Source organism: Heteronotia binoei, chromosome 9 (genome assembly GCF_032191835.1).
Source record: "Heteronotia binoei isolate CCM8104 ecotype False Entrance Well chromosome 9, APGP_CSIRO_Hbin_v1, whole genome shotgun sequence".
NCBI classification, from domain to species: Eukaryota; Metazoa; Chordata; class Lepidosauria; order Squamata; family Gekkonidae; genus Heteronotia; species Heteronotia binoei.
In genome coordinates, this window is record NC_083231.1 from 57,580,324 (window position 1) to 57,592,931 (window position 12,608).

At 35.7% G+C, this 12,608-nt stretch overlaps 1 protein-coding gene across 1 annotated transcript in view; it reads left to right on the plus strand.

Moving 5' to 3' along the window:
* Window positions 1–12,608, plus strand: part of LRBA (LPS responsive beige-like anchor protein) — a 630,809-nt gene that overhangs the window by 170,102 nt on the left and 448,099 nt on the right. The window contains exons 32-34 of the mRNA XM_060246657.1: window positions 6,278–6,356; window positions 6,647–6,780; window positions 10,013–10,074. Of these exons, the coding sequence (XP_060102640.1) occupies window positions 6,278–6,356; window positions 6,647–6,780; window positions 10,013–10,074 (275 nt within the window). The remainder of the gene's footprint in view (window positions 1–6,277; window positions 6,357–6,646; window positions 6,781–10,012; window positions 10,075–12,608) is intronic.

Here is a 12,608-nt window from a genome sequence, read left to right on the forward strand (position 1 = left end):
AGGAGTACCTGAAAAGGAAGATGGTGACTTGAAAGAATATATAATTAAAATAATTGCAGCATTTTTAGAGGAAGATCCTGAAGAGACTAAAAATATGTAAAACTCTATGTATAGAGTGAACTCACTCTATGCCAAGAAAAATAATTTACCAAGAGATGTTGTCATAAGATACATGACAAAAGAAATGGTGGGAAAGATCATGAATAAAAACTTTGAAAAGACATTGATAGTGGGAGGCAGCAGAGTAAGAATTATGAAGAAGTTGTCAAGGCAAGTGATAAATGATAGAACATATAAAAAACTGACAGAAAAATTATGGGACAATGAAATGAGGTTTAAGTGGATAATACCTGAAGGTTTGAGCTTTGAACTTCAGGGGAAAAGAATCACAATTACAAATGCACAGGAACTGCATAAATTTTATGAAGAACATAAAGAATTTGCACCATGATGGATTACAAATTATTGTCTTAGAATGTAAATGGACTAAATTCACCACAAAAAAGAAGGGCAAAATTTCATTGGTTTAAAAAGCAAAATTGTAATATAGTTTGTTTACAAGAAGTGCATATTAAACAAAAGGATTACAATTTTTTATGGAATAAACAATTGGGGTTAGAATTTTTTTCATTGGCTGAACAGAAGAAAAGGGGAGTGATTTTTAAGTTAAACAAGAATTGGAGCCAAAATTAGTGTTTAAAGTTAAAGATGGAAGATTTGTAGCAGTAGAAATAATATTAAATGCAAAAAACCCATTATTGAGATTGTATACGCCTAATGCTACAAAGGATGCTTTTTAAAAAGACATTATACAACAATTTGATGAACTGACTTCTGATCAAGTTTTGATAATGGGAGACTTTAATGGAACAATTAAGAACTCTCTGGATAGGTCTGGGGGAAAAATAATAACAAAGAAGGAAAAGTGCCAAAGTCTTTTTGTGAGTTGGTCAAACAAGAAAATTTGGAGGACATATGGAGGAAATTTAACCCTGAAGTGCGGGACTACCTTTTTTTCAGCAAGACATAAAACTTTTTCTAGAATTAACATGTTGTGGGGCACTAAAGATTTAGGTCTTATAACAAGGAAAATAGAGATTTTTACCTAAAATTGGGGCTGACCATAACCCAATAATGTGGATTAAAAAATTGTCCAAGAAGTTGAGAAGATGGAGATTGAATGAAGATTTACTGCAGAATAAAGAAATAGTGACATACCTAGAAAATGAAACTCAAACTTTCAAATGAATGACAAAAAGGATATAGATTTTCAGACGGTCTGGGATACCTATAAAGCAGTAATGAGAGCAATATTGATTACCTTGAATAATAAAGATAAGAGAGCAAAAGAAAAACAGTTGTTGGACATTCAAAATGAAATAAAGAAAAAAGAAGGGGAGTTGAGAAAAAGGCCAGGGAAAAAGAAAATTATAAGGGAAATTACAATATTACGAACGCAAATGAGACATTTGTTAAATAAAGAATTGGAATGGAATTTGAGAAGACTGCAGCAGAAATCTTTTGAGGGAGCAAATAAACCTGGAAAGTATTTGGCTTGACAACTGAAGAAAAAGAGAGAAAATAAAATTATTAATAAAATTGTGGCAGATGGAAGAGAGGTGGTTAGTCAATAGGGAATAAAAAGATATTTTTTAAAGTATTATGCCAAGTTGTTTAAAGGTGTCAACATAAGGAAAGAAAAGATGGATATTTACAAAAAATAAAAATAGAACCCTTAACAGAAAATATGTGAAAAGTTTTGAATGATCCAATTGAAAAAATAGAAATTGAAGCTGCAATTAATGCAATGAAAAATGGAAAGGCACCTGGGCCAGATGGATATACAGCTAAATATTTTAAAACCTTTAAAGATGAATTAACACCGAAATTGCAGAAGTTGATGAACATGATAAGAATAAAAGGGAAAATACCAAACACATGGAAGGAAGCTGTTATTTTGTTGATACCAAAGGAAGATAGAGATGTCACAAATGTAAAAAATTATAGACCAATTTCGTTATTAAATAATGACTATAAAATATATACAAGAACCTTGGAGAACTGCTTAAACAACATTTGATAAATTTTATAAAAGAAGATCAAGCGGGGTTTCTTCCCAAAAGGCAAATAAGAGACAATATCAGAACTGTTGTAAATATTGTAGAATATTATGAAAGACGTCCGGAAAAGGAAGTAGCAGTATTCTTTGCGGATGCAGAGAAAGCATTTGACTATTTAAACTGGGACTTTATGTTTGCAGTAATGGAGAAAATGGAGTTGGGAGAAAGCTTTATAAGAATGATAAAAGCAATATACACTGACCAACATGCAAGGCTATGTATAAACGCAGACCTTACAGAGGATATGATAATTAGCAAAGGTACATACCAGGTTGTCTGCTTTCCCCATTGTTGTTTATAATGACTCTTGAAATATTACTGATGCAGATCCAAGAAGATAAAGAAATAGATGGATTAAAAATAAAAGGATTTACTTACAAATATAGAGCATTTGCAGATGATATAATGTTTATAAATGAAAATCCCATACAAGTCACACCTTTGTTGTTAGCCAAAATACAAGAATATGGGGAGTTGGCAGGACTTTGTATTAATAAAGAAAAATCAAAATTTCTATGTAAAAATATGCAAATAAATAAGCAACAAGAATTACAGAGACTAACGGGCTGTGAAGTCACCTCCAAGGTAAAATATTTGGGTGTGGAGATTACAAAGAAGAATATTGATCTATTTAAAAATAATTATGAGAAGCTATGGCATAAAATGGATGAAGATATGTTAAAATGGAACAAACTTAATTTGTCATTGCTGGGTAGAATTGCTGCAATTAAAATGAATATTCTACCAAGAATAATGTATTTGTTTCAAACTATTCCCATTGTGAAAGAAAGTAAACAATTTGATAAATGGTGAAGAAAAATTTCAGAATTTGTGTAGGCTGGGAAGAAACCAAGGATCAAAATGAAAATTTTGACAGTTGCAAAAGAGAGAGGTGGATTTCAACTACCAAATTTAAAATTATATCAGGAAGCAGTTTGTTTAGTATGGATAAAAGGATGGATACACTGTTAAACAAAAAACTCTTAGTGCTGGAAGGTCACGGAAATAAATTTGGCTGGCACGCGTATTTGTATTATGGAAAAAAGAAGATGGACCGTTTTTTCTCTCACCATTATATAAGAAATAATTTGCTAAATACATGGATGAAATACAAGAAATATGGGGATGAGAGAAAACCGTTATGGATAGTGCCAGCTGAAGTAATAAAAATAATGGCTGAGATAGGTGAAGAAAAGTGGTTGTCATATAATATTATTAAAAATACAAAGTAGAATTGAAAACTGCTGAAGAGTTGAATAATAAATATGATTGGTTCCAAATGCAACAAATAAAGAGTTTGGTGGATAATGATATCAAAACTGAAGGAATAAGAAAACTGACTATGCTTACTTGTGACCTGTTAAAGTGGTCAGGCAAATCCTAAAGTGAATGGAATGTACTTTTAATATTGATTGTGAAATGCTCCCATAATGTGAAATGCTCCATAATACCACTCTGACACTATGTAGTTTTCATTCTTCACATCAGAACTGTATTTCGCCTTATATTTTATTGGGCTTGTGACAACTGGTTCTCAGAAACTATTCCAGTATGGCTGATAGGTTTGAGTTGATTGTGGACTTTAAGTTAAATCCAGTTTAACTGTAGGCAAAATTAAGTAACTTCATTTGTATGAGTTGTATTTTATCCTTTATTTCTCATGTGTAAGATGGGAGTAATGCATTGCATTCCCTCTCACAGATTGGTGAAATACAGACATTTCCCCTCCTCCACATGACTCACAACACAGTGATAGTGATGGACCTTAAACTACTTGTTAGGAAGCATGATATCTATTGTGAGCAACTATCACCTTATGACAACAACATAGGGATGTGCATGGGTATCTGTATATTCATTAGGAATGTTTAGTAAGCTCTTTATTTAATTCACCCTGCCTTCAACCTAATGGCTTTCAAGGGAACTTACAAGAAAACTCCCAAATTAAAATAAATTATACAATTTTATGCATTTTGGAACAAAAATTCCCAACTTAAAGTATATGCTAATAGGATCTGAATTTGATGAGACAGAGTCAGAAAGCAACCTTGAGATCATAGTAGATAACTCAATGAAAATGTCAGCCCTGATTGAAAATAAATAATTCCATTGAGAACCCTCAAGGACTTCCAGGATGTATCTCATTTCTCCTTCCCCTCACTATTTCCTATTTCCTTTCCTAAAGGCCCCCATAGACTCTTCTAGATAGAGGCTGCCCAGGGAGCCTTCTCTCTTTAGGATTGCCAGCTACAGGCTTGGCAATTTATGGAGATTTGGGGGTGGAGCCTTGGGAGGCAAAGTTTAGGGAGGGAAGCAACCTCAGCAGGTATAATGTCATAGAGTCCACCCTTCAAAGCAACCATTTTCTCCAGGGGAACTGATCTCTGTCACCTGGAGATCAGTTATAATTCTGGATCATCTCCAGCCTCCACCTGGAGGTTGGCAACCCTACTTTCCATGTAGGAAATGGCTTCTTTGGAAGGCGGTGTCTATGACATTATACTCTTCTGTGGTCCATCCCCTCCTCGAACCTTATCATTCCATGGCTCCCCTCCCTTCCAAATCTCCAGGTATTTCCTAAACTGGAGTTGGTAACCTTGTCTTCCTCCCACCCCACAGCCAAAGTACCTTTATCTTATACACTATCATAAGATTCTCCCCTGGCAGCCCCTATCTAGAAAAACTATGATCCAGTTTTGTCTGCTGGGCAAGACCCACTTGCATGGTGGAGAACCCACAAGGACTTGGGAGGGTGGCACCTCACTTTCTTCTTGATCCCTCCCCCACTGTGTTTCCTCTTTTCCTCCTCCTGGAAACCCCTTTCCCTGCCTCATTCTGTCCTTCTCAGCCATTCACCAACCTGCCTTTTATCTGTCTCCTATGTTTAGCTATATTTATGATTTATTTACTTCATTCATATTCCAATTTTCTTTACAGAGGGGACCAAAGCAGCTTAGATTATTTCTTCTCTCCTCCTTTTTCTCCTCATAACTACCCTGTAAAGTAGGATAGGCTGAAGAAGGTATGTGACTGCCTCCAATCATTCAGTGAGTTTCCACATCAATATGGGAATTCAGACCTGAGTTTGAATCACTACCCAACGCAGTATCAACACCCGCCTCACCGAACACAAGAGACACTGTCGCTTGTTTCAGCCAGAAAAATCAGCTGTAGCTGAACATGCACTTCAAGAAGGAGACCACGTCATCCACTTTGAAAGAACTGAAGTCCTTTCTACGGTCTCACATTATCATACCTGCCTGAACAGAGAAGCTATTGAGATTTACAAACACCAGCACAATTTTAACAGAAAGGAAGAAGGCATTTTCATCCACCAATCTTGGTACCCAGCTCTGCAAAACACCCTACAGACTATAAATTGCAGAAAGTCACAGAACAACCAGTACATTCCACAGAACAATCAGCACAGTCAACAACCATCTTCCTTATCTTCAAACCCCTTCCAACCCTCCCAGCAATTAACACAGAACAATGGTCACATTCAACAGCCAGTTTCCTTTTCACTACCCTTCCAGGAAGCCCCACCAAACAATGGGCACATCCACAAACCAATTGCCCTTTCACCACACCCCCTCCAGCCTAGAAATAGCAGCTCTCCAGCAGCCCTGGCCCCACTCAGTGCACAGCAGCCAAGAAGGTCAGAGCGCCTGCTCCGGCTGCAACGCCACTGAGGATGTTCTCCACAGCTGAGAACAAAACGTCTGGAAGAAAAACTTTCTCCAGTAGAACACGGCACTTGAGCCCAAAAGATTCTACAAACCCTAATGAATCACAAATGTTATCAACAATTGTTGCAGACCTCAGTGTCACACAGAAGAGTCAAGCAGAGGAGAGAAACTATTCTTCCATTACTAAGCTAGCTGTCAGTTATTCTCTTGGGTCCACTCTTTACTTTGTCCTGGCTTATCTTGCTTCTTTTTTCTCTCATATGCACACGCTAAGACTTTTTTCTCATATGCACACTCTAAGACCTAAGTTTCTAGTGTTCTCTTTGGACCAGGGTTGGCATGGTTTTCCCGAGATGGGGGACAGGACAGCTGGTCATTCATAGACCAAAAGGTGGAGGAAATAGTAATGACAAACATCTGTTTATTTGGAATGCAAGTGCTTTGATTTTTTTTCTTTCTCTTTTCCAGGCAGTGGATCATCCAGTTCAAGGTTGCCTTCTGTTCCTACAGTTTCTTCTGTGCCTGAGGATTCTGCTTCAAATATGAGGTAGTATATAAAATAACTTCTAACGCAAAACATCGCACGAAACAATGTATGTCATTTCCTTATTTTTAAAATGGTTTTGAAATGCACCCGACTTGTATCGTGCTATTTCAGTTGATCCCTGAAGAAAGCTTAAGATGTTCAATGCTGTCTGCTTCTGACACTTAAACAGAAATAAATCCCAGTGGCATTTAGCTCTGGGTTTGGCATTTTATACTTTAACATTTGTTTTTCACCTTGAACAGTTTTAGGTTCTTCAGCCAGTCTCCCATTTAATCTTATACATCTTTTAGTATTACAGAGAGACTTGAGCATGCTTTGGAAAAGGCTGCCCCTCTTCTGAGGGAGATATTTGTGGATTTTGCTCCTTTTCTTTCTCGTACTCTTTTGGGTAGCCATGGGCAAGAGCTACTGATAGAAGGTACAAGTAAGTTTCCATTTTAAGACATTTTTTATGCTTAAGAATTTTAATGTATAAGAAAATGAATAAAGTTTCATTGGCATTGATATCAGTTTTCATCTTATTTTCAGGCAGAGTGAACTTTTAATTAATATTCAGATCATGTGATAGCCCTGCTCTTGTCTTGCTGTTAAAGTACTAATCATGGGATGGTTTTCAAGTTATGTGGTTTGGATCAAAAGAGCTCTCTGTGCCTGTCCTGGAAGCAGAAATCCTGAAAAGTCCTTGTGCAAATACTTGTCACCATGTTCAGTCTTTGGATTTCTGTCTGCTTTCTTCTTTCTAATCGTCTCACCCTTTGCTGACTTAGCCCCTCTGATAAGCTTCCTCTTCCATCAAATTCTTGTTGTGCTGTTCTTGTGGTTAGTCAGTACCAGGATACGTGCAAATGTAAGGGATTGTACTAATTTTGCTACCAGGCCCATCACTCTCCTTTCCCCCCCCCATCTCTTGAAATCTGCTGGGACTCTGTGAAGGGATCAGGCAACATTTATTGGGCTTCAGAGTAGATTTGTTATTACAGTCTCCATGAACACATGATCCCATTTCATCCATGAAATCTCTTGATTTAAGAAAGAATATATCAGTTTGTAGAAATTACTTTGGAGCCTAGGCCAGGATGCCTGCAGAGGAAGTGTATCCATTTCCACCACATGTGTGGGGCTTATTTGCCTCTGCCACATGTAAGATGCATTCTGGTATAGCCTTCAGTTTATCTTGGAAGGAAGCTGTTCACCATCTTTGTTTGACAGCATCACTAACATCATTTGATGTGGAAATGCCATTGCCATAATGCAAGGCTTTTTCAAATCTATAAAGTACAAAAAACTGTGAGCAGCTCTCTAAGTCTAGGGTGATACCTAGTACTGGATTTAGTTCACAAATTGATAATCCTTGTGGATGTAGTTCACACATGTAATCTAACATCAGATCTAAACCATTAGCAAGGGTGAGACACTGCAACCAGGCTAAAGAGTTTATGCATGTAAGTGCAACTATATTAATTGAGGCTTGTTCCCAGATAAGTCTGCATAGGATTGCGATATAACAAGGAGTCCAATCTACCAGTGGATCAGATTTTTTAATTGACTTTGGTTAGATCATCTCGTCTTTGCCAATGTCATGGATATGCTATTAGGCTAGATTAAACTAACTGCTGGGCTCATGGGAGGAAAGGCATGAAACAAATATTAAATAAACAGATACATGTCTTCTATTCCTTGATGTCATCTGCAACAGAATAATGCCTTTTAAAAACAATATGTCTCCCAGCACCTGATATGATTTTGTTCTGATCTTAAAAAGGACTGATGTATTAGCATAGCTGCAGAATCCCTGGATGATCAAGGTGTACTGGTTGAAGCAGCCACATGTATTCAGCTGAGCCACTTTAATTGTTGTACAGTTTTGGTACAGTCATAGAGATTGAGACTCATTTTTCCTCCAGTATTTTGCAGACTAAAAGAATTAAGAAAAACTACATGTAAAAGTTTAGGGGGAAGCAATTTGTAGTGTAGAAATATGTGTGAGAGAAAAGCAGTTTGTAGAGCAGAGAAACAGGAGAGCAGGAAATGCACAGTACCTTTGAACATCTGAGATTGATTTGCAAAGAGACTTGGCTCACAACAAAGCAGACAGATGGTGGTCTTTTCTGGGCAAAACTAAAGCACAGAATTACTTTAAGCAGAAGCCATTTGTGAACAGGACAATTTAGGTTTAAAAGTTTTTTTCCCCTTCTGGATGGCAGTTTTTAGTATAATTATTCTCATGACTTTTGTTGTCAGTTATGATCCTGTTTCACTAATGTGCCCAGTTTTTATGAATTATCAGGACCTTACATCATGCCTTGAGATTAGTGCTCCTCAAGACCATCTCACTCAGCTGCTAGTGACACACACATACACTCACACACACATGCACATACAGTCTTAAATGTTTTGTTTAGCGAAAAAGCCAATAACTGCATTAAATGCTCAACAGTGACCTTAGTTCCTCTTCTCAAAGGAGAACAGGTAGCAAATAATTAACTGAGCAGGTAGCCTTTCTTAAAAGGTAGTTTTACTGACTCAGTTGCATGCTAAATATGAATAAATGTACCCATTGTTGGATGAGGCTGACCATTGTGTATTTCAATGAAGATGAATTTAAGATTCTTGAAACAATATTTTGAAACAACTGAAACCATATTTTGTACATATTGTCATTTTATGGACAAATGGCTGACACACAGGTGAATTTCTAAATATGTAAAAATAGAAAAATGCATTCTGGCAAGAAACAATGGCACAGATATAAAAATTATTTTGGGTTGTGCTAGGTCGTTTCAGCTTTGGTGCTTAGATGCTCCCAGAAGGAGATACATTATTGTGACTTTTTGCTCTGGATGTAGTGTCAACTCTGACTTGACTTTTTTTCTAATTCACTGAATATTTACAGTTCCAGGCTTAGTAACTTTCTCTTGTTTTAGTCATAATTGAACATTCTGAAAAAGATAAGTGAAAATGCTACCCTTTCATATATACATTTAGGTCATGATAGCACCTTTTAATATAATACATGGAATATTGGCATGAAGTGTGAATTGCTAATAATAACAAAATTAGTTTATAAACTAATCACAAATATATAATAGGCTACTGCTTGCACCCCCTCCCTAGCTTAGGTGAGGGTCAAGGGTCAGAGTACTAATAAGAGTGTTTGGGATGTCTGCTGCCATGAAACAAAATGGAAACTTGATTGATAGCTGGAGGGCTGAAGGGGGAGAGCTCAATGGAAAAAGCAAAGGTCATAGAGCCATTTCCCTTCTGTGCATATATAATGATCAACTCACTTCAAGGTGAAGAAATGTAAGTACTATAAATCAATATACCATATGCTATATATGCTTTTATTAACTTGGGACACAAATATTTATGTAATCTCAGCCAAATAGCTTCAAGGCATCATTTTATATCACAATTCTGAATGTAAGTGATGAAATTGGTGTCTACATTAAGAACATTTTATACTGAAATATTAGTGTTTGGAAGGTAATACTAAATGATGTTGTAAGGTTTCTCCTTTTGTTTATGAAAATCATACTGACCATACAACTGCACTACTAGTTAGATTAGATCTCAAGTAGAATTTCCGTTATGTAAAAGAATGGCAACATATATCCAAGTATCTATTAAATCCCCTTTCCCCCTCTTTTTTATAGGTCTTGTATGCATGAAATCTAGTAGTTCAGTTGTGGAATTGGTCATGCTACTTTGTTCTCAGGTGAGTTACAACTGAGCGGAAAGTGAATTGCTATTGCCAAAATCCTGAAAATAGTTGTGCGACGTGAGTTTATTGCACTGATGCTTTAGAGCTGTAGTCTTCAATACGTAATCATTTTGGGCTTGCAGTTGATATCAACCTACAGAGTTTGACCCCCCCCCCCCATAAATTTTTCTCCATGTCTGTGTCTCTTGCTCTTATGGTTCTGCACATTTCCCCCTTCTTTTAAGGAACCCAAACAAAAAAGTGATGTAACTAACCTTAGACTGGCATGTGACCCACTTGTACATTCTAATCCACCAGATGAAGATTAATGTTTTATGAAAACTGCATCCTATCACACATGATCAACTGAGACAGGAAGCTATAATCTTATTGTCTACTTGATTCTTTACAATATTTCCATGACAAGAACACAAATCTTATCAACTGAGTTTATATTTAGTAGGCAAATTCAACTAGTAACATTTTTGACGTAGATATAGTAATCTAGTTTTCCCAGTACGTTGGAAGTAATAGAATTTGTTCCTTTGTATTTGTAAAGCAGTCTTTAAAATACATGGTGCTCATCACTAATTGTCTTTGACAGATGCTGTGTGTCTGACAAATACTGTAAAAAAGAGAACTGCAATTTCCAGCTACTTGGGTTTTTTTAATTTGTGAAACACAATCACTTGCTATTCTGAAAAACTGAATGTTAAACTTCACTTTGATTAACAGAAAATCTAACCTGAAGAATTAGAGTTGTCAGCAAATAATAGTATGTAGTAGATCAAATAGCTGCACTTTACTCATCTCCTGTTTTTTTCCATTGTAATTATATAGGAGGTTTCTATTGAACTTTTCTTTTTTGGACTTTAAAAATGATACCTTCCTGGTAGTAAATTCCCCTACTTAAAACTTTAAAATAGCCTTTTTTAATGGGAAGGTTATTGGTCTAGAGGTCAAGGGTTTTGACCCATTTCAAAACCTTTGACCTTCATTTAAAGCCCTTATGGTTTACTTGCCTGACGAATAAGGATAATGTAAAATTAATGTTTTTTTACATCGATTTATTCGTTTTAGTGCCTATATTGCCAAATGTACTTAGACTCTGCTGATGGACATTTCATGAATACAAATGAAAGAATCATAGAAGGTGTGAAAAATCAATAACTGGCATTGAAAATAAAGTGCAATAAGAACAATTACTTCTGGAGATTACACCTAATGGATTTTTACAATGAACTAGTGAAGACTAGTTATGTTTCTAGCAGACTTCTTATTAAAAGCATGTAATAAGAATCATGTTGTCACTATTTCTACTTCCAAAAAGCTTGTATGCATTTCTGGTTTTCCTTAACACACAACAAAAATCAAATGTTTTTCATCTAAGATGTAGCTCTTGGCTTTTTAAAAGAGTATTTTTATTTATGTTGCCTTTAAGGAAATGCACATATGTCTTGAACTTTGAGCACTAGTCCTTAACATATACAAACATTTGGGTTGATATGGTGGCTGTAAATGACTTGTTTTGTTTTGGTTTAATGTTAGTTTTTTTTCTTGTTCTGAGCAACTTTAAAATGTATGTCATGAATTGCTTCTACCAGGATTTTCTCCACTGGACAGCATAGGTGCTGATGCGATATAAAGTGGAGTAAATGACATACTCTAATGTGCCTATTTGTCATACACGTCACATTGCTGTTTAATGGTAATCTAATCAAACACAGAATATGGCACTGGCTTAGTTGAGTTGGCAGCAATAAGAGGTGTAGTTTTGTATGAAATAGTTGAAGTACACTAGTGAAATAAACAGAGCTGGTAGCATCCTTTCAGACAAAGACTGGTTATAATATTTTGCAGAATATGAAAATGTAATGTTAAAAATGCAGCAAAAATTAGCTCCAGATGTATATATATTTCAGCTAAGGTGATAATTACATTTCTCGCTTCAGATTTTTCTAATTCAAAAAGGTCAGTATGGCAATCACAAAAGTGATTTATTTACTTAAGAGGTAAACTGTCTGTTGCTACATGAAAGCTTGAGAGATATGAAATTGAATTTCATCTCGACATTTTACAGATACTGGGAGGAGATGGGGTTGAGTTTGATTGATTTTTTTCTTTTTGTGGGACCACGATCGGGAGGAAAGTGAAGTGACCCTCTTGCTAAATTTTTAATTAATTTTTTAAGAAGAGATGGAGAGGATGGAGTGCCAAAGATCGAAAGATCAGGTCAAAAACTAGTTTTTAATCACATAAATAATACAATATAGTTACAAGTAAGGATCTGCAAGTATGATTTAAAACTTTATGAATTTGTCTGACATGTTAAATTATAGCACTGCTTTGATTAATATCTTTTGTGAAGCACACCTCAATAATAATATTGAGGTATTATGCTCTGTTAAAAGTATTCCTTATTTCAGCTTATTATTTTGTTTTGCTGTTAGGTTTTGACTGACAATCTTTTCTAGATCAAAGATGAAATAATTCCCATTATCTCTGTCTTTTTTTAAAAAAAGTAACTTATGTTGAGGATCTTTTCTTTG